Genomic DNA, 21,666 nt, shown 5'->3' on the forward strand with positions numbered 1-21,666 from the left:
CAGCTAAGCTGCGCCAAATTTCTCCGGCTCAATAATAAAGCCTGGTCTTCCTCTAGATCCCTTCTGGTAATGTCTTGTGCGTTGCCATTCGGAATCTCAGGGCAGTGCAGATCCATGCCATGCTGAACTTTGTTTCCCGAAATCCGGCCTGGACAGTCGAGAGGAAGTCTTTTCCGAGGACTCACTGTAGCCTCTATGGAACGTGCTGGTCATGGTACTCCACAAAGTTCTTGAGGCATGCACACCACCATCAATGGAAGGGTATAAGAATAAGAACACGGCTTTGGCGGTTTCCTCGAGGAGTGTGATTCTGAGTATGACTTACACATCGCAGACGTCCTTTATCTGGCCATGTGAGAGAATAATAATGCCCCCGAACATCATGTTGCCGAAGCAAGGCTTTTGTTGGGTTTTGAGCAGTTCATGGATTGGGTCTTGCGTGGAGATGCGCCCCATTATTTTGCAGTATAGGGTTGCGATCCCAACACCGTCGCTCAGTTCTGTAAACTACTTGTGTGATCGCCACTCATTGGTTAGCTTTCTCGATCTCCAAACCATTACTGAACTCCATAGGTGCAAGTGCTATCCCCACAAAGCCGCAGTCATTTTGTCATTCGGAAAGAGGCCCGGATTAAGTTCAGTTGGATGGACTCGTAGCTTTGGAAACCATCATCCCTACGATATAAGCCAACAGCATCCCATCAAACAGAAGAAGACATCCATGGATTGACATATGGAGATAGTTGAAGATTTGTGCATTGCAATGCGTGAATATGACTAGAGCGCAGTAGTCTTTACCTGGTCCAAAGCTGAAGCGACTAAATCGCGGAAGATTGATCCGCGATTTTGACTTTTACCTGGAATGTGGCTGGCTTCAACTGTGACCACATGAATGCTTGGGTTCTACGAAAATCATCGGGACTTCCCGCTCGCTACTAATATCCTCCCTTAACCTCCTAAATACAAAGAGATCCTTAAGCGAGACTTAGTGGCCAGACATACGCTCTCCCCATCAACCTGTCAAGATGCCATATCTCACCCACAATGAAATCCTATCTATTTTCGGAGAATTAGGAAAGGTCCCCCGCGGCTACGAATCATTCTTCAACCACGTCGACGACAATGTCCACTGGGAAATCACAGGACAAAGCGCTTTATCAGGAGTATGGAGATCGAAGTCACAATTCCTTGATAATGTATGGCTGCCCATCGTCAGGCTGATAGCAGACCCGGGTCCTATATTTGAGATAGCCTCCCCTGAGAGCATACGAGTAACGAGGAAGGGTGGGTTTCTATTGAGTTGAAGACCAAAAACACCCGAACGAAACTGGGCAATCGCATTTACAGACGGCATTATTGCTGGCACTGCAAATTCAATGCGACAAGGAAGATAATTCAAGTGAGATCATTCTTTGATACAAGCCTGGAAGATCGCGCGGAAAAAAAAGCACAAGAGTCTATCCATCCAGAAAATTGTCCCCCTCGACCCACAAACTCCAAGGCTTTCTTCGCGGCTGCCACCACCGAGCGAGTCCGGCTCGCTCAGACGTGCAGCCGCCCCAACTCTAAGTCGTATCTTTAGTACAGTCATCCATGAACTAAAAACAATAAATAACCGAAAAAAAACCAAAAACAGAACTAAATATGACACTTGACAACCAAAATAATGCAATCGCTCATGCAAGAAGGAGTTACCAAAAAAAAATAATAGCAGCGCAGTAAAACGAATTAAAAGAAAGAAAATAAGAAAAAGTAAACCCAAGACTCCTGGTCATGTCTGTTCCATGTTCATGCCGCTCATAACGATAACGCTCAAGTAAAGTACCCGCAATCGATGGATTAAGGTGGTCATAGATCAAACAATGCGTTGACAGCTGCAAAACAAGTGTTAGTTGTATGCTCCAAACCAACCCAATTCTTTTGTTGGTCCTTACCGATTCATGTCACCGTCCTCATAAATTATTTCGCCGGCTTGCAGTATCCGCAGATGTTATGATTGCAGATCACACATCTCGGCTGGTTGTCCCACAGCTTTGGTCCATCTCCACACTGGCAGCAGAAGTATAGGCTGCCATGGCTGACCGTGCCCCGGGAGTCCTGGTTGTTGATTCCAGGCATGCCATGTTGCAATGTATGGCTGTGGTGTAATGATCCTCGAAGGATGGGCTGGTTGCATCCCAAGAAGGTCGGCATCTTTGCGACAGGGTTCCCTGAGACTTGAGAGTGTTGGGGAGCCGGAGCGTGTGCGTATGGCGACAACTCGTGACAGTGGTGCGAAACAGTGTCTTGAGTATCAATGTGGCAGTTCGAGCAGCGTGGCTGATCGCACTGGAGGCAGATGTCGTCAAGGCCTAGCCGGTGAGGTCCAGCGGAGCAATCGCAGCAGTACCAGACTCCAGACATGGTGGCAGATGATGTTCGAGAGGTAGCTATAAAAAGTGTAGAAGGTATTTTGGGAAGCTATGGAGGAGCAAGATAGAAGGCAGCAACAATGGATTGAAACCAAAGCTCTTTTGGTAGATGTGTTTGTAGTTTTGTAGTAGTAGATGAGAGTGAGTGAATCCATATCGAAGGCTGGGGTTTGGAGGTTATTTAAAACTTCAAGAGAGGTAAGAGAGAAGCACAGAGATGAGACGTTGTCACTAGTGATGATTCAGAGCCAGGCCCCAAGGCGCCCTCGCCATGGTTGTGGCTGATCTCACGAAAAGGCGCCCTCCTAGCCTTCATCTCAGTCATCAAGCAGGTGCAATGCCTGATCAACGTCGGGGCCATTCAGGTTAGAGTCGATCGACCAGAGTGGCTTGGCAACCCCATTTTCTTTTTGGGACCCCGAACTGCTCGTACCTGAGCAATCAGCAGTCCCAGACTGGGTTGAATCATATTGGACTTGTCTCACTAACAGACATCGTAAGATATGCTGTCCGAATGTTGACTCAAAACATTCTAGGGTCCACCGGATACCTTCGCGAAAGGCGGAATCCGGCGAGGCTTGGAGGCTCTCTTTTTTGCCCGGGAGCGCGCGCCCACTCCGCCCATGCCCTTTTCCTTCCCTCTCTATGGCTTAATTCCTCCTTTCGAGGGAAATTCGATTATTATTCCCAAAGAAAATTCGCCCTTTTTGTGCTTATTCCCCTCTTTTCCCCTTTGCTTTGCCCTCCCCCCTTCATTGCTTCTGGACTCGCGGACTATGACACTGACACTGCGGGACCTGGGCACCTCCATTCTACGCTATGTTGCCTGGTTGCGGCCTTGAAGGGGGCTCCACTTTGGTCAACAGCGCGCGCAAATACAATTCAGGCAACATCGTGCCCTGTGCCTCGAAATTCCAGATGCTGCAGTTCGAGACTCTGACTGTGACTCCGACGTTGACCGTTCATTTCCCCTAGTTGATGGGGCGCCGATAAGCCTATTCGTGATGCTTCCGTCGGTCAAGCGTTCGCGACTCCTGCTGCTCCAAGTAAGCAGGCACCCATACTAGTTCTGCCTAAGCCATCAAAGCCCTTCGATCACCCGGGCACATGCCCTGCCAAAATGACGTCTTGCCCACCTCGAACGATGACTGAGTGCATTACAAACCTCAGGTTTAGGTTTGTCATCGTTTGTTCTCTTGTTCTCTTTCGCACTTTGGTCTTCCTGCTTGCTCTGTCACTTTCTTTCCTGTACCGCCCTCGTTTCCCCCTAGTGCTCCCCGTGCCTATTTTCGGCTTCTCCGATCTCCCGCATGAGGCTCCATGTCATGTGCAGCCAAGGCGGCCGACGCTGACTCCCATCGGCTCCATCGCAAGTCCACTAACGAACATCACCCATCACTAGCAACCGGCACTAACGTGGTCGCGTCTGTTCAGAGCTGAGTCTCGCTACGAACTAATGGGGGCCTTATCCTGATGTTCAGCTCTACACGGTGCACCACCTACGGCATTGCCCGTATTGACGGCACAGCAATGGTACAACAACTGCGGGGAAGGTTGTCATGGCCAGTTCTAGCTCTCCATGACATATCCAACTAACGATCCTGCCACAGCCATGTACCCTTTTGACATTTAAACGGGGCCGTTAATTTCCGATGATCATCATAATCCTCAGCTGTAGATGTCAAATTAATTCGTGATCTCACTGCGCATCGGACCATCCTGGCGAAGCCTGGAAGTTTTCAGAGCAACGGCGCACCGCATTTTAGGATATCACACGTCCTGAAACAAACTGAAAACAGTCCCGCAGGTCATATCATACACGTGTCGATATCTATATCGATGTCAGCGTACAAGACTGTCCCGAACAAGCAGGTTCGGCACGAATCCACGAACATTAGTCGGTTTAGGGTTTGATTTCTAGGTAGAAAAATTGTCGTCGTTGACTTGAAAATACCTCAAACCAGCACAAGACGGGCCGTCTATGAGTCAATCTGGCGAGCAAATACGGCTGCCTTCTGAATGGAATTTTGTTGACGAAGACTGTCCCACATTCTCTCGTAGGCATCACATTGTATGGGGGACATCGCGAACGTAGATAGCTCACTCCCTTATCATCACGTGACTTGTGCACATGACATCATGACGGAGGTTTGCCCTGTTTGCACATGGTGCCTGTCACGTTCCTGGAAGCCTAACACTGCCATTGCAACCTCTTGCCAACTTCGGCTCTGGTCCCCATCGTCGCATATTGCTTCACACGGGCTTGTTTGTCGCACTGTTATCTCGCTCCGTGGAAGCTGTATATACTTTATGTTAATATGGATACATATGCGGGTCGACTTCCCTGAAACTGGCTAGCTGACTGTTCTCCGATGCGGAGGCGTTTGTAAGCCTTCCACGTTCTGTTTCAAATGGCGCGCCCAGATAGGCGCGTCAATCTAGCGGTTGCCAGGGCTATTCCGCCATTTCTATTGTGTGTATGTGTATATGCATGCTATATTGTCACAAAGCCGTTATGCAGTAAGTGCCCCCTGAGCCAATGGCTTACTTCCGCCGCTAATTGTCCGAATCAGTTGACTACCTGATCCGCCCTCTCCCAAAATATTCCCACGGCCGTCGAGTTGGCGCTGGCATAGCCATTCTCGTTATCTTCTACATTCTCATTCTTGTCGTTATAATAACTTATCTCCGGCTGTTGTTCAATATCACCCGCAACCCTGGCTTCTTACCCCGTGCTCCCGCACCGACGAAGGAAGAGCAAGAGACGGAACCATCGGACCGCCCTCCACGCAGGAAGAGAAAGCACAGAAGGACACGGACAGCCGAGAAGCCGGATAAGACGGACGTTGATATTGAAAGAGGTGCAGACGGCAACGCCGACAGTGGTGCAATTCCTTTGGATATTATTGGCTTGGAGAGTTTCTATACAAAAGATGTTTTTGTTTGCCAAGAGGATGGGAGACCACTTTATTGCTCGACATGTTCTCGCTACAAGCCTGATAGAGCACATCACTGTCGAGAGGTAGACAGGTGTGTGCTTAAGATGGACCACTTTTGTCCTTGGTGAGTTCCTCTTTCTCAGTTATCACTGGACCGGACTGTCATTTACATTTGATCAGGGTAGGAGGCGTGGTTTCCGAAACATCATTCAAATTCTTCATACAATTCGTGTTTTATACTCTGATATTTTGCGCATTCAGTTTGATAATATGCGCAACCTTCACGGCAGAGATTATTCAAGATGTGAGAAAATGTCTTTAATCTCTCTGGTCTGTAAACTAACCGTTTTCTTTTGCATAGGCTGGCGGAGCCAATGTTCATCTGGCTATCGGTATTGGATTGTAAGTATTTCGATGTATGCTTCAGGTTTACCGATCGCCTTCTAACGATCAGTAGGAGCTCCCTTTTCGGTCTTTTCTCCTTCGGGATGACTATCAGTTCCTTGCAGCTTGCGATGTGGAATTTGTCAACGATTGAGAACCTGAATCGTCGGTCTGCAGTATGGACTCTGGCCATCCGCGTGCCAGATCGTATGCTGGCAAGGCTCAACCCCGAGTCACGATGGGCACCCACTTTCCGCACCATAACGTACCCACTTCCTCCTGTGCCTCTCTCCCCTGAGGCGGCGAGAGATTACCAGCCACCAGAGAAGCAGCATGTCTTTGCCATTCTCCAAACCCTGCCTGGCGAGAATCCTTTCGACCTCGGCAGTCGCTTCAAGAACCTCCAACAGGTCCTGGGGTATTCCATCATCGACTGGTTTCTACCTCTCAGACAAAGCCCATGTGCAGACCGCACTACAGGAGACAGCTTCTACGAACTAGGACCGGTAGTGTCCCGCCTGAAAAAGGAGGCCGGATTAGACCCTCCACCCGAATCGCAGCCCACAACACAGAATGACACAGAAAGAAAACATAAGCGAAGACGAAGTTCACATAGACGATCGCAAGGGTGACAAATTGGATAATCCATAGATTCATTGTCCATTTCATCATATACTACCACACGCATTGACCTTGCTCAAACCTTCATCCGAGTTTGCCTTACCACTTCCTATTTCTGTATTTTCTTGGATACCACCAGTCCGTTGGCTCTCCCCAACTGGTGCTATTCTACGTTTGCATACATAAATAGCTTGGATTCTATCCATACATAACTAATACAGACTAATCCTATCTCACAATTCAAATACCGGGACAGGAGTGAAGCGAAGGAATGTGTGGTATATTCCGATTGATCCGGAGAATACACCCGCACGTGGCGATAGCCTCAATTCCCGTGGCGTAGAATTTAAACCCCGTCTATAGTATCCAGGGATCCAGTTCCTTTAAGTTCCGAAAATCACATTCTATACCCGAACTTTATCTACACCTCATCTTGTGGTCGCTTTCAGGCAACAGGATGATGGATAACTAATTCTTTCGTTCATTGAAAATAGCTTTGACCGCCTTGGCCACTTCTGGGAGTTGTAATTCATGTAGGTGTGGGTTACCAGCGGGAAACCCTCCAGGGGAAAATTATGGCAATGATCTATGGTCTGGGCTGTGTAGATGTAGCAGTGTTTGACTAATACTAAGTAGGAAGTAAGAACTGTACTGGAATGAAAAAATCAGGCGATTAACTTACCCCCGCAATGCCATAATTGCTGGGCGGGTGTGGAACTACCGGCGAGTTCAGATATATTCAATTACTAACCGCACCTCAGTGACTAGTACCAGTCATGAGAGGAACTTACCAGACTGTACGTCACTACAACTACTAGGTTTCCAATTAATGATTTACTCGCGTCATGCGTTATTCTGAGCAGGGAGTGATATCACTGATGTAAATGATCTGCAAGAATCATGATCTATACATGTTCTGCCTAAATTCTTTCAAGTCCGCAGGCAGGTAGGCAGCAACGAGGAAGCCTAAGCACTAACCTCTACGAAGTACAATAAGCATGAACATCGGCACCACAACCTTATATCTCCTAAAGTACACGTAGTAACATGACACAATTAATGTACAAAGACCCGGAATCTATCTAATATACAGCTAAACGGAAAACAGAAACCAGAAGCAAAACCAAACCAGGCCCGAAACGTCTGTCATAGATTGTCGAGATTCATCACGCACAAGGGATATCGAAGCTGAAGGTATTCAAGATCGTACAGGTCGTAAAGACTGACATAACCGTGAAGGTCGTGACTCATGTGCATTAAGGACACACATAGGCATAGAGTGGGGTCGATGTACATCAGGCAGGCCTGCAGGAAGCGCACCGAATGTGGGAGTTGCAGCTGGTGCAACGGCCAGAGCTCAGCGACGGGTTGTTCATGCTGCCGCAGTAGCAGCATACCCACCAGCCGGCCATGGAGGGTCTGACGGCTGCGTGGACTATGGTGGTGTTGAGGTTCTGGACTTGGTCGACCATGGCTGCAAGAATGGGAAGCGATAGAAAGATTTGCGACTGAAGTTGACTGGATCTGGGGATGGGGTCGGCGTGGGACAAGACAGCTAGCCAGGCGCAGGATCAATTGAGAGTGAAGAGGGTCTGTGAAGTGGCTCAAGGACGCAGAGAGTGTATAAGAACTGTTCACGAAAAGCGAAGTGAAAGGAGAAACACTTGAGTTTTTGTTGATAGTCTGAGATTGACTGTGCAGTCGATGACAATGAGATGGAAGGAAAGGATTAATTATAGACATCGACGACGATGGTTATATGTAGAACCAGACTCAACGACAGATACACAGAATAATGTTCCTTTGACAGAGTCGATGAGCTGTCCAGGCACTGCGGGCAATATACCTGGGCAGAACATTCCTGTTATCGAGGTGCCCTGGCCTGCATACATCGACGACGAAGCCAGCAATGTCGAGCTTTTCCGATGAGGAAGATGGCATGCGCGTACTCCGAATGGGTCACCTCGTGGTTAGGGTCCCAAAGGGTTGGAACGGCCCAGGCACCTGCAGGCAGAATCCTATCGGCATTGCTCCAATAATGCAAGCAGATGGCCCGTTCTCTTGTGCGCTGAGCAACGTCTGCCCCGTGAAAATGGGGCCCTGGGCTGTGCGTGACAAGTAGACGCCTTATTCCAATGCTGCCCCGAAGGATTGAGTTCAGGTATGCGGGCATCAACTCTCCAGGGCACTAGGTGGCTTAGCTGGGCCGTGGCTGGTTGCTCCAATGAGAGACCGTCAGATTCGAGGTTCCCAGATGATGACACCTGAAACAGAGGGCCTAGTGAGAAAGAGTCATAAGAATGTATCCACATTAGACTTGAAGTCCAACGAAGGGAGTGTGTGGCTGGCTACAGAAGGAGAATAGACTTACGAAGAAGTAGATGCTAGAGTATTATAATCTCGTCAATACCCGACTCGAGGACGAGCGCATTGAGAAAATCGAGATGACGGGCTGTCTAAGGAGGCATATGTCACTATGACCTTCACACTCACACCCAGGGCGTTTTAGTTCGTCCCCTGGCAGTGTACTTGATGAAAGTGCTCAGAGAGAAATTTGGTCCTCCCGTTCATTGTGCAGGATATTGCCAGGGTGCTGAAGGGGCCCGAAATAAATCGCGCACTCCCTTCGCTTGTCCGGTGAAGCAAGTCAAGTAGCACTGGGGTGGATAATAACCGCCGCAAGGACCTTCAACCGACCAGAGCACGCCCGTCCCATTGTTTCAAGGGGGCTAATTTATGCCCGAGGTTATCTGCATCCCTTGGCTTGCAAAAAGCGGGAGAAGTGGTGCTAGTTATGGCTCGAAGAGGACCGGGGATGATCTGACCACACTGAGAGGGCACAGTGTATGCGACTTCCGCGGCTGATCAAGGTTGAAGCCGCCCGGGACGTTACGTGGCTCCCAGCGGCGGAACTGGCAGACGCCATTCTCGCAAGGCAGATGTGTGCCGGACTTCCGTCAACAGCTTCATGGGAAGGCTAGCAGCGCCCGTTGGATCGACAGTCAGTGATGGTTGAGCCATTCTTCTAGAAATTCCGCCCGACTCCACCGGGACGGCCATTCAGAGCCCTTAATCTTACTCGGGCTGGTGGTGGGCTCCATACTGGGGCCACCAAAAGCGTACCGAATGCCTCAGACTCGTCCGGGATGACATCATCCGCTCCTAGCTTGGCGAGGCGTAACTGAAGAAGGTGGATACGAGGCCACGGATGATTTGCCCGGGCACCCGGGTGGGTGGAGGGCAGCGGTGCTGGAGCGCCTGAGATGGAGCAGGAAAGTCATACAATGTCGGCTGTTGAGACCGGACTAATGAAAGGCCCTTCAGACTAAGGCTATTAGTATTTAGTACACACGGTAAGTAAAAGTAATTCGTGAGGAGAGTCTGTCTCTTGACACCACAGACGGAAGATGGCAGAGGGGGGCAGGCAGGCAGAGAGAGTGGGACTGACATAGGTTTAGGTGTGTGCCATACTGGAACTGCCGTCATCCTCAGCTGGGAATCACAGACAATGCTTTGAAGGTTTGACGGAAATGGCAGGAGAGTAAGAACCCGTGATACTAATGGGACGCCCAATGACCAAAGAAAGAGACAAAGAAAAGCGAGATCATGATGGACATGATGGGATATGAATTGGGGAGGGGAGAGATGCTCCATCCCCGATTAGTCCAATTCCTTACTAAATCGAAGAATGGGGCGGGCTGCTGAGATAAGCAGTTGCGGCTCCTGCCCGAAAACCAGCGATTGCGAATCCGTGGTTGGCCAACTGCCATTTCCACAGTTCTGACTAGTAGCATCTACTCACTACTTTCTTTCCCTTCTCTCTTCTTCTTTTCTGTCTTGGTCTTACACTACTGCATTATTGTATATCAGACAACAATAATTTTGGAGTTCACTGCTCCGGACAACTACCCACGGCTGAGTACTACAAGTGGGGATACTTCCTTGGGGGTGTTTCGGAACAAAACTGCTTGGAAATCCGTGTGCTTCGGATTGGTTTCTGGTGCTTTTTCTTTTCCCCTCCGCGCATCTTGCGTCACACGTTCTCCGCCTCGGATTCTTGAAGATCGCTTCGTCTTCATCTCTCATCTTCACAACAATCAATCTATCTTCCCTTCTTTCCCCCCCCGCACGAGTGGAATCTCTGGCACTTGCTCTGATCCTTTCATCTCAATCTAACCCCCCTTCTCCTGAAATCCACTGTCCATTGTTTGGTTCCATCAATCAGTGAGCACCATCCCCTTCAAATATCGCCGTCTGTTCCCCCCTCCGGTTGGTCTGTCCTTTCGGGCATCGGCCTGTCAATCGCTGTCAAATTCATCCCTTTCTTTTCTTTTTCTTCCTTTCTTTTTTCTTGTCTCCATCGTTGCCCCTCCCCCTTGCCTATCACGGGGTCCGTTTGCCCCTCTGGCATTATTCCTCTTTATCATCTACTGCTCATCTCGTCGGGTGCCTGAACGGCTTTTCACCCAACCACCCCACAGACTTTTTTTTATCTTCTCAGAAAGTCTGCCTATTCATCCGCTTCTCTTATCCAAGTCCTCTTTTACCTGTCCTTTCTGCCCTCACTGCAAGCCCACCCCAAGAACCTTCTGCGGAGCTTCTTGGGACGTCTTGCGCTGTGCTAACCCCACATTTCCTCGGTCGGAAATAGCACTTCGCAGTCCATTGTTAATCTCAGGCATCTGCAAGGGTTCAGGATGGGTCCCGCTGCGCGTTACCGACCCATGTCTCCCAGCGGATCGCGTATGATCGATCCTATGCGGGCCTCCACCGGCACCGTGCAGCTCAGTGCTTCCTACGATCCCTACCACCTCTCTGCCGGCCGTCCGCCATACCCGGGTTACCATGCCGATGTCAACTACGCTTCTTCCTACGAACCTCGCCTGGTGCGAGAACCCCGATTGGAAGCACAACCCATTTCTTCCACTACATATCGAGACCCCGGCCATTCCACCAAGTTGAGGACGGAGTATGCCATCCGCCCGCGAGTGCGGAGCAGCACCATGTCCGCGGTGGATCCTCGCTATTCCTCCGGCCGTTATGACACACCCGCATCGCCCTTGTCCCGGGCTTCCCCTGTCATTGTCCCCGGCCACCAGCGAACCCCTAGCCCGCGTCGAGATCATGACCGTTACGTTGTACCCGCCTCCTCGCACCGACCCCACCGGCGGCATCATCTCTCACACACTGATTATGCCAGCGATACTGGGCACCTAGACCCTCATGAGGGAGCAGCAAGGTCGCGAGTGCCTCATGGGGGATATCCGGTGTACGAGCACAGCCCTCGTCTGCGGTATCCCCCAACTGGAGGTCTCCGGAAAGGCGAGGATATTGACGACTACGATGCGTATTCTTATACCAATGCATCGGAGCAGATGGAGAAAGACTCACTTGCTAGGCTGCGCTATGAGCGAGGGGCTTATCCAAGGAACAGGCCACTTAGTCTGACCGGCCTTGACGACCCTCACTTGCTGCCTCGCAAGGAGTCACGAGCTGTCGGGCCTCCTCCGTCTCAGAGAGGCTTTGACAAATTGGACCAAGGCAGCCGTGTGCGGCGTTCCACACACGGCTCCGCTGACAGTGATGTAGATCTGGCGAGCGCCAGGCGGCGATCCTGGCAGAGGGCCCCCGTATCCTTGCACCAGGATGTCGACGAGGGCTACTCTTCTTATAGAGATGAGTACGACCATGGTCACCATCGGCGACATCGGCGACATGATGACGATACGAGTAGCCGGCACTCCTACGATGACCGTGCTTCAAGGCGAACCTCTGCCAAGAGCGCTGTCGCAGCTTCGGGGTCGAGCACGGGCCTAGGGACTGCAGTGCTCGCCAGCGGTTACTCGGACGATTTTGACTATGATCTCTCCCCCCGGCCCGACCGCCATCGCTCCCGGGACCGGAGCGCTCGGGAACCGGAGTATAGAAGGCATCACAGTCGGTCGCGCAGACCGTCTAGACGTCGCTCAGGAAGCGAGTCTGATGAGCATACCTCGGATGAAGACCTGAAGAAATACCGACGCGAGCCATCGGCGCACAGGAAGCCTGATGGCTCGGATGTCTCAGCCAGTGGCAGCGAGCGACTGTCCCCCTATTTGACAGTCGATCGCGCCCATCGCCGGCGGTCTCACTCTCGTCATCGAAGCGAAGATTTGCCGCGCCTCAAAGAAGCAGATGCCAGCCGCCCCGACGAGCTGAAGAAGTCTGAGCAGGCCGCGTCGAAAGAGCAGGACCCACCTGCACCCAAAGGCATCCTGAAGCCTCCCCGTGAGAAGTTTCCGGAAGAGCCCAATCCCGTTCGAGAAGGCGTGGCCCCATTGAAAGATGCGCACAAGAAGGGCATCCCTCCGGGCGCCCGGTGGACCAAGATTGACCGACGACTTGTGAACCCTGCCGCCTTGGAGCTTGGCCGAGAGCGGTATGAGGAGCGAGCGGAGTATGTGATCGTTCTTCGAGTCTTGACCAAGGAGGAAATCCAGGCGTATGCGGTCAAGACGCAGGAAATTCGAGGTATGTTCCCAAAGATCCATGGCCCACAATGCATACTAATGAGGTGTGTAGATGCTCGCTGGCAAGAGATCATCAAAGAGCGCCGTCGACGTCGGGAGGAGGACCGCCGCCACGGGCGTAGAGTGGATAGTTCCTCGAGCGACGATGAAGACGAGGATGACGAAAATGCGACTCCTCTTGCTATCGAGGGTGCGCCTGACGCTAAATCGGGGTCGAAGACCGCGACTGAACCCGTCAAAGCCGCAGCGTGATCATATTCTCCTGGCGCAATCTTTCTGTTCCATTATTGCTTTTTTGTTTATTTGGATTATTTCAGTTTCAATACCTCCATTGTTCACGTGATTACATGCTGGTCCAGATCACGAGCTGGGAGAAATAGAATGAGTGTACAACAGCGGACCGGCGTTGCTCGGGATTGAAGGAACAGGAATGTATGGATCAAGGCAGTGCCTATTAGACGCAACGACCTGGATGCACGCGCAATCAAACAAGTCAAGCAATTACAATTGGAAGCGTTTGATTTTCAGCTGGTTCTACGGCATGTCGTGTACACAGTACAGAGTAAATAGTGAGTAGTATGTGTACCACTTCATCCACACCTTTGGAAAAGGACAAGAAAAGACAGAAGAAAGGTAACTCTCTCACTCACTAGCGCGAAATGTCCGTGGCAATGCGCGACTTCCCAAAACAGAGAAAGAAAAGAAATTAAAGAGACTCCAAACGGTCTTCTGACTCCGTCCCAGCCCTGGTTACACTTCGTCCTACCCGAGCCTCCTTCCTCAGTGGCTGATCCAACATTTTCTGCGCGTCTTCAAGGAAAACTACAGACCAGACAAACTTCTCCCACCTCGGCATTCATGTCTTGTGTGACCCTCTTACTCTCTTCCGGATTGGGTATCATTCTCTCGGTGCCCAGAGTAGCCCTCAGGTCTTCACTCTTCGCCCTGTTTGTTCTGTTCTGTTGTGCGTTGTGTATTGTTTGCTGTGGCAAGCCTTCTTCTATTCCTACTGGTTGAATAGCTGATGGTTCCTCGACTGTCTACCTGCTGTGTGGCGTAGCTACTTGTATGTGTATGTGTATGTGTATGTGTATCATTCCTTCTTTTTCCCTTTTCACTTTTTCCTACTTTTTTTTGGTAAATCCAATCAGCGACTTGCCGCCATCTAAAGCCATAATACTGTAAAGGTAGAGAGATGCATATGTACGAAGCATGTCGAGTCGGACTGGAAGTGATGAAAGGAGGTGGAAGGCAAGCCCTCTTTCTTCCGTCTGGATTAGAATCAGGCTCATTGGTTATGCGTTAACGTCCATCTGCTTGTTTCCCGCTAGACATGTGAGCCAATGAACTGGTGTATGTGGAAATGAAGCATGACGAACCTGCGTGGGGTGGGGTATAGTCGGGTTGGTCTATGACCAATACCAATACTTGGAGTTTCTCTTTTTCTGGCTCTATGAAGTATAGTAGGAAGAATTAGCTTTTTTGTGTGTGTGTGTGCTGTTGCTACATTGGTGGGAAGAGATAGTTTGGAAGCAAAGCACTAGAAGGGATATTCGGCCAGGTACAAGTACTGGTAAGGCTTCATGACATTTTTTCTGTGTTCTGAATCTGGTTTCCGGGTGACTGTTAAATGTTCTTTCGTTGACCTTCTGATTACTTGTGTGCTTTGCCTTTAGGTCTCAGGTACTCAGTAGTATAGATGGCGATGTGTATGATTTGCGTGTTAAGGTATATGTCATGTCGTTGCCACCTGGCTAATGATCGGGGGGAGGATCGCAGGAATCGGATAAAATAGGGCGAATGGGGGAATCAAATGGATGGTATCTGTTTCCCTGAAGTAACCTGTCTATCTATCTGTCATATGTACCTACATCCTTCAACTGGACAATGCATGCCCACTCTTCTACCCATCACAGATAGCTAGATACATAATCCAGATAGACAGACAGAAAAAAAAACAATCAGCCAACTCGCTCCCTCTTTTCAGTACTCAATAAAGAACAAGCAATTTAAGTAAGTGTATACGTACCTCAACCCAACCCAAACCCAATAACCCGCCTTGACTCCCACATAATAGATATTAATACCATATAATATGATCTCAGTGGCGTCTCATTTTTCTCCGCCGAATAAAGCCCTCCCAAGGCAACCGAGCAATCAAACAATCAAGCGGGCGGCGCCTCATCTCTCTCCCCAACCAAACCAAACCAGTCAGCTTAGTAGCCCCGTCTCAACCAGTTCAGATGAGGCTGGTTTCCGTGTTTTTTTTTTAATGTTCTCTTTGGGGAAGGGTAAGGAGGCAACATCCCATGACCGGAGAAGGGAATAACTGGGACAAGTGCAAAATCAAAACAAGTAACGGGGTTGGGTGATTGACTTTTTGTGATTTCTGGCTGGCTTGGATGGGCGGGGTGGAGAAAGAACGGGTGGAACGAGAGTGAAGGTTTATTTGCCTGCTTGGGTGCTCTCTTGCGTGGGAGAATGGGCAGGAACTAAAAGAGGAGAGGAGAGGAGAGTGCGTATGTAGATAGGTAGGATTGACTGCCAGTTCGCTGTGTGGCTTTCAAGCCCCTAGAGGAAATTAGGAAGGTAGGTAAGTCGTAAAGCCCAAGGCTGCCTCTGTCTGCCTTGTGGGGTGGTGAGGGGGGCGTATGGTAGTATATGGTAGATAGTAAGTTGTGTGCCTCATTCTATAGTGAGTGGTTTAGTATCTAGTTGGATTTATTTAATCTTCTAGGGAGAGAAGTGTTGGATGAGGACATCATCTCATAGGTTGGTGGGTCATATTGGGATGGGATGATCATTTAATTAGTGACATAATAAGTGAGTGACATCCACCGTAAGGCTCTCTCCTATATACATGGGTAGGATAGGATAGTTCTACTATTACTAGACTACCACACATATACATGATCTATCTAGATATGAGCATGTGATATGTGACTGGGTACGTAGGGCTGCTGCTACAACTACTTCAAAAAGTAAGACACGAATGAACATCTCGAATCAGAGTACTCCGTATAGCTGCGAACTCCGGACTAATTTCACCATCAAAGTATATATCCTGGTACCAATACCTACAGTCACTAACAAACCCTGTCTTGCATCGGGAAAACGTAAGCAAGCAAGCAAGCCAGTAAAACCGTTCCAACGCTTCTGCATCATTGTTCCTTTGGCAGCGACAAAAAAAAGCGCATGTCGTCCTGAGTCACCCGAGTTAAAGTTTCCGCTGCGCCAGATTGAGTTTCTGAAAAGGATAAGGAAAGTAAGGGTAAGAAGGTTGATTTGCTTTGTTTCGTGTGCTCGGATATGCCATGCCATGCTATGTCAGGTACGCACTGCCGTATGATTTGTATGTATGTATGTATGTATTTGATTTCCGAACTACGGAGTATTCCATGGTCAGTAGTGAATACCACATAATAGTAGCTGTAGTAGTATTGTCTGGTCTAGATGGGGTGATACCAATCCCCTAGTGTCCTCTAACTACCGATTTGGCTAGCTAGCTAGCCAGCCAGCTAGCGATCAATATAAATTCCATCTTGAATGGAGGATCTAAACGGGCGTCTATGGATGTATGCTATAAGCGAAAATGTAATTTCCACTACTAATAATACCTCACCAGTCAGCTACACTTAAGGGATGATGATGAGCAACGAAAAAATAAGAAAAAGGCTCGGGGAAATCCACATCGACAGGATAGCCGACAATCACCCGTTACTAGCTGCCGTCAGTGCGTGGGAAGGGAAAAAAAGAAAATGGAAAGGGAAGGGCGAAGAGGAGAAGGGAAATTAGACAAAGAAGCTCTCTCTCACAGCCACTTCATTTCACCCCCTCCCTACAAGCTTGGTACCTAGCTAGACTCACCACCAACTATCTAACTAGCTACTAGATAGGTTTAAGTCCACCTTAGTTATTGGTCTAGGTTACATACCTATCGTCGCGCACGAAAGATTAAAAAATTTGAGGGGAAAAAGAAAAAGAAAATTAACCAACGGCCACGAATCACAGCACGTCAATTTAATTAAGACCTACATGCCCTATGTACCTAGTCATGCAGGCTGTCAGGCCGGAGGAGAGGAGGGGTGAGTGAGTGGTATTGTGCGTGGACACGAAAATATGTGTGCGTGTGTGTGATAGCCTACGGATAGTTAGTTAGTGTTAGTTTAGTTCGAGAGTGTCCGTAAGATGAATCAATAAATTTTCATTCTCATTTCCTTTTCTTTCCCCTCTCCATCATCTCCCCCCCCTCTGATCAACAGTCCCGCCTGGACCCGGCGTGACATCCTTCTGTTTGCGATCATGATGTGTGTGTGATTACTTAGCTAAAAATATCCTCTCATCATCTACTAGCTGAATAGTCCCAACCATCTACTACTTAGCGAGAAAAAAAGTAAAACTAGTTAGTTTACCTATTCACCAGTTCACTTACACACACACACACACACACACACACACATCCAGACTCCTATTCTTTGTTGTTCGATGTTGCTCCATCTTCGCCGTCGGATGGTGGGGCCGGACACCCGACAACCACCACCACGACTAAACATAACAGGTTGCCTTTTAGCCCGGATGGAATGTCGTTGGGCCACTGGCTGGCTGTTGCGCCGGCCCTTAGGGCTCAGATCACATGTTTTCTATTTCTTGTTCTTTACTTTACCGGACTAAAATCTGACAATCACTGTGTATTCATGCCGGGTATTGTATTGTATTGTTTGTTTGTTTGTTACCATTTTTCACTCCCATGAGAAAGGGAAGTGGGAGAATAGTTATACTAGGTCGTAATAGGTAAAAAGATAGAGGACCTTCTCTCACTCACACTCAACGCCAAATAAGAATCAGAGGAAACTGTCTACATGTAAGGTGAAATAGTTAGGCTGAATCCTCCATCAACCACTTACGTATGTCCAATTTAACGCGGAGATTGTTGCTTGCTTGCTTCATAACCGCCCGACGGGATAATCCCATCGGGAACTAATCTGGAAGCCTAGATTCCAGTCCCGGTTTCAGTTGTGGCGAGGGAGGAAGCAAACAATATCATCTATGGGATGCATGTAACTCAGTGAAAACAAGGGTTATTCTAAAGTACTATAACTGCAACGATGAGCAATATAGAGAAGCATTACTTCTATAGATTGATTTGAAAAAAATACATAGTCCCCATATAACAAGCTATCTACGGAGTAAATCAACCAAGCACTCTACGGGCGGCTCCGTAGATGTCAAAACCCGAGCTCGTCATTCCATCCGTCCGCTTGCTTGCTTGCTTGCCCGGTGCGGAGAAAATAACCCCCTCCTGTCATCTCCTCTCCTCTGTATTCTGTCGTGCATGGTTGGACAAGGTTGAATACTATCGGGGGTTCTGGATTGGAGGAAAGGGAGGAATTACATAAGGGGTGGGAGGGCGAAATTCAGTAGGGATCGGCGTGTAGGGTGACATTCGTGGGAGTTTGATTGTTTGATCAATGGTATGTATTGGTTTGGGTATTGGTGTTACGATGTTTTGTTTGGTGGTTTTGATTTCATGGGTGAATGGGAACATTTGACTTTGGATTGATTAGCTAGGGGAATTTATTCGAAGTAACCACCTGTATGAGGTTAAAAGTATAGCCTTATCAATTGGCCGACCATGGATTCTCCTATTTATCTGGGCATCTATATGTGTGGTAGGATGAAACAAACGAGGATGTCCGGCCGAAGTATCTTCCCCAGATACAGAGAATACCTGCGGAGTACTATGCAATACATACAGATGTATAACTCGGCGTTAAGACCCCAGCACTGTGCAGCCACCTCACAGGAAGTCTGGTTAGTGACAGCACGCATACATACATACACGTTACCTAGCTACATACATCCGGTGTAAGCCCACGGTCGAATATCGGACATTTAAGCTTCCCGAACTCAAAGAAAGGAATGCAACTATATTATCTACTATGAAGAAAGGGGGTCAAAACATCGAACCATGGTTCATACACATCTGATTTCAAATCAGGGTACCATGGATGTCAATAAAAATACGGTGACTTTCTTTGTTCATTTGGTTTTGCTGGCGCTGCATCTCCTGCCAAGATGGGTCCAGCCGATTGTTGATCGAGATTTATCCCTCCTCTTTCCAATACTCTCCATGGGGTAAGTATTGGACATGGGGATGAGATTTTCGCACTATCTTAGTAGACACTCTGTTAGTAGACGGTGGATGCATATCGTGGTGTATCAAGTGCTGCATAGTAGCTGGTGACGGTTATGGTGGAGTGCAGCATGCTCAGGTACGGTCATCAAAAAGTCTAGGTCGCTCGAATCGATACATCCCACACACCGTCATCCACTTTCTAGTCTAGATACCTCACGGACAATCGGACTAGACACAAGGGAGGTTAGTGCCAAAAAAGAAAATAAAAAAGAGATGATGCCCTACGTATTTCGAGCGGCAGACCCACTCACACATGTTATAATTACTCGACGCCAAAATCAGTAGTGGTAGTCCCCCAACGGCGACTCGACCATCGTAAGTTCGTTCGCCTAAAAGGATTCTGCATCAAGCTAAGCCAGCGTTGTTCTGGACGTTGCAGGATGATGTTATAATTACTTTTTCCTTTTTTCCTTTCGGCGGCTCGGCCTTCAACAAATCGATGTGGTTGGTAGCTGGTAGGCTGTAACGGGTGGGGACGGACTGCGGGGCAAACATGGTGATTGCTAGCCCGTCGTGCTCTTTACCGGTTCAAAGATCTCCGTTGCGATATTTTGATGGTTATAATGTTGGCTGATATTATTTTAGCGATCGGAGATGATGGGGGCATGACATCGCCATTACATAAGGGTTCATTGTAAATGACAAGATCAAGATCAGAGGCCAAAAGCATACCTTGAAACCCGCACACTGGGAATTAAAGAGGCACATCCATCAACTGCTGCACTCGAGCTTTCCATCCGTGCTCCGTACATAAGGCGGAGAGGGTGTCTTGAGGCACAGACACTTATGCATGCTAAGGAGCTGATCCATCCAGATATCCTTGTAGAAGGCTACTTTGACAAGCTCACTATCCGTAGATAGTTGATCTGTCGGACAAGGATTGTTCTTAGTACGGTCGTTAAGAGCAGCGGCCAACCTGATGTGCATACGGCCCCCAGTTGCCGATCACCACCTGAAGCATGCTAGCCATGATGATTATGGAGTGGGAAGGGAAACGAGCCAGAACGGGTCCCACCCCAGCTGGATGCGTCTTTTTTTGCGTTCTGAAGGTGAGAGGTATGGAGAAACAGAATGCGGCGCAGTGATTGCGCGCTAAATCTCAGAATAGGAGGTTCGAGAAACACATGCTAATACCAGAAGAGAGTTGGAAGCAGCCAGACAACCTTCGCATAACCTGCCTAATACTGGGGATCGAATTTCGTAGGCTGTCGTGTCGTGTTCCTCGACGACCATTGCCATTGGTAGGCAGTAAGTACTTGCGGTAGCGCAAGCGCCGGAGTTCACCTCCGTCTCAAGCGAGCTCAGCTCGACGGGCACCAACCATTACTACGGACTTTACTCCGTAGACCCAGACCGTGGTTCAGTCCACCTGTAGAATGTGAACACTCAGGTTCTTGCTGCTTAGTCTGAAAATAATCAACCTCCTCTCTCCCCCCCAGCCGATCCGATGATATCAAAAGGGAAAATTGGGTGATCCACCCAGGGGTTCTGATTCCCTGTCGGAGTCGGAAACGGAGCCCCCCGTGATTCGGGCTGAAAGTGGCTCCCTTTAGTTTAGTTCCTGTTTTGCGATCTCAGTGGCTCCGCTTTTGTTCCCTGGCACCCAACCTGCCTTTCCTTGGCTCGTTATCGGTTTCAGCTGAGAAACCTTCTGTTCCATCTGCGAGTCCACAGTAACTACAAGGAGACTACGACAAATTCTGCGGATGAGACATGAAGCAACTGGGCCCGACGGGTTCCCCGATGTTGCCGTGCTCCCGATGGAGGGATTGATTCGATTCTAGATTCTTGTTTCATGGGGGTTCGTTCGTTCGATCCCCTTCCGGAGGAAAATACGAGATTTCACCGCCCCGATCGAACCAGTAGTCGGTCCTTCGACAGGTAAACCTTCAGTTCAACTAGTATACTAGAGTTATCTTGACCTGTCGGAGGTGTCGCAGCTCGAACTCAACCTCACACCCATCTCGCATCTAATGGCTCCATACCCACTTTATCTAACCTACACCTACCAAACAAACTTCGAGGACCTGCCTCTCCTCCGACTATCCAGTTAGTCTGCGCACTGGGGCTACCGTACCTAATCTATTCAGAGTTTCCACTCTCTAATCGACACGCCTGAATTTTCCCGAGCACGGCCTCCCGATAGGTCCCGTTCAGGGAAGCCGCTTGTTGGACCACCCGGTGGTGGTAGGCGATGATTGTGGCGGTCGCGAGGTCTGGTGACTGCAGAGCCTACCATTTGTAGATCAGGCAATTGCTGAGACGAGATGAGTAAAGTTCTACACAGAGAGTCTCACTCATCGCCATCTAACGTATCCATTATTGTTGAGCATCAGGTACGCGGAGCACCATTACCCGTCAGTCCTGGATTCGTAACCCTCCGGTCGTCACATCGCCCGGCTCCGGGCCCCAATCGTTCGCCAAAGCTTCGCTCCGCTCTTTCCCCTCTTCTGTACCTGCTTAGGTTCCATCGCAAGCTCGGTGCGACTTACTTGGGCCAAAGTCTCGAGTCTTGACAATGGTCGTTCAAATGTGTCTAACGTCGCAGTATCCGTACTACTTCCCTACTCGTGGTAGTTCTGGAACTGTCCTTTTCTAGAGCAACT

The 21,666-nt window shown here is 49.2% G+C and overlaps 6 protein-coding genes across 6 annotated transcripts; 3 read left to right on the plus strand and 3 right to left on the minus strand.

The window, feature by feature from the left end:
• Positions 1–1,327: 1,327 nt before the first annotated feature.
• BDQ94DRAFT_143243 (uncharacterized protein) lies at positions 1,328–1,957 on the minus strand. Its single transcript, XM_026766195.1, has one exon. It carries the CDS (start codon positions 1,589–1,591, stop codon positions 1,406–1,408), a length of 186 nt encoding a protein of 61 aa, XP_026626548.1. The 5' UTR covers positions 1,592–1,957; the 3' UTR covers positions 1,328–1,405.
• A 172-nt stretch (positions 1,958–2,129) lies between these two features.
• BDQ94DRAFT_159332 (uncharacterized protein) lies at positions 2,130–4,769 on the plus strand (the record flags this gene model as incomplete). Its single annotated transcript, XM_026769064.1, has 8 exons — positions 2,130–2,425; positions 2,658–2,776; positions 2,903–3,312; positions 3,406–3,784; positions 3,893–3,964; positions 4,084–4,283; positions 4,451–4,468; positions 4,560–4,769. 8 exons carry the CDS (start codon positions 2,130–2,132, stop codon positions 4,767–4,769), a joined length of 1,704 nt encoding a protein of 567 aa, XP_026626549.1.
• BDQ94DRAFT_143249 (DHHC family palmitoyltransferase) lies at positions 4,637–6,683 on the plus strand. Its single transcript, XM_026766196.1, has 5 exons — positions 4,637–4,931; positions 4,985–5,474; positions 5,531–5,654; positions 5,712–5,752; positions 5,808–6,683. The coding sequence occupies exons 1-5, from the start codon at positions 4,823–4,825 to the stop codon at positions 6,364–6,366; spliced, it is 1,323 nt and encodes a 440-aa protein (XP_026626550.1). The 5' UTR covers positions 4,637–4,822; the 3' UTR covers positions 6,367–6,683.
• An 818-nt stretch (positions 6,684–7,501) lies between these two features.
• On the minus strand, positions 7,502–7,827 carry BDQ94DRAFT_170150 (uncharacterized protein; the record flags this gene model as incomplete). Its single annotated transcript, XM_026771427.1, has 2 exons — positions 7,502–7,693; positions 7,753–7,827. 2 exons carry the CDS (start codon positions 7,825–7,827, stop codon positions 7,502–7,504), a joined length of 267 nt encoding a protein of 88 aa, XP_026626551.1.
• Positions 7,828–10,792: 2,965 nt separating this feature from the next.
• On the plus strand, positions 10,793–13,419 carry BDQ94DRAFT_30577 (uncharacterized protein). Its single transcript, XM_026775452.1, has 2 exons — positions 10,793–12,865; positions 12,917–13,419. Exons 1-2 carry the CDS (start codon positions 11,053–11,055, stop codon positions 13,114–13,116), a joined length of 2,013 nt encoding a protein of 670 aa, XP_026626552.1. The 5' UTR covers positions 10,793–11,052; the 3' UTR covers positions 13,117–13,419.
• A 516-nt stretch (positions 13,420–13,935) lies between these two features.
• On the minus strand, positions 13,936–14,232 carry BDQ94DRAFT_30572 (uncharacterized protein). Its single transcript, XM_026775451.1, has one exon. The coding sequence runs from the start codon at positions 14,154–14,156 to the stop codon at positions 13,989–13,991; it is 168 nt and encodes a 55-aa protein (XP_026626553.1). The 5' UTR covers positions 14,157–14,232; the 3' UTR covers positions 13,936–13,988.
• Between the last annotated feature and the right edge of the window lie 7,434 nt (positions 14,233–21,666).

This window comes from Aspergillus welwitschiae, assembly GCF_003344945.1.
Source record: "Aspergillus welwitschiae strain CBS 139.54b unplaced genomic scaffold BDQ94scaffold_15, whole genome shotgun sequence".
Classification (NCBI taxonomy): domain Eukaryota; kingdom Fungi; phylum Ascomycota; class Eurotiomycetes; order Eurotiales; family Aspergillaceae; genus Aspergillus; species Aspergillus welwitschiae.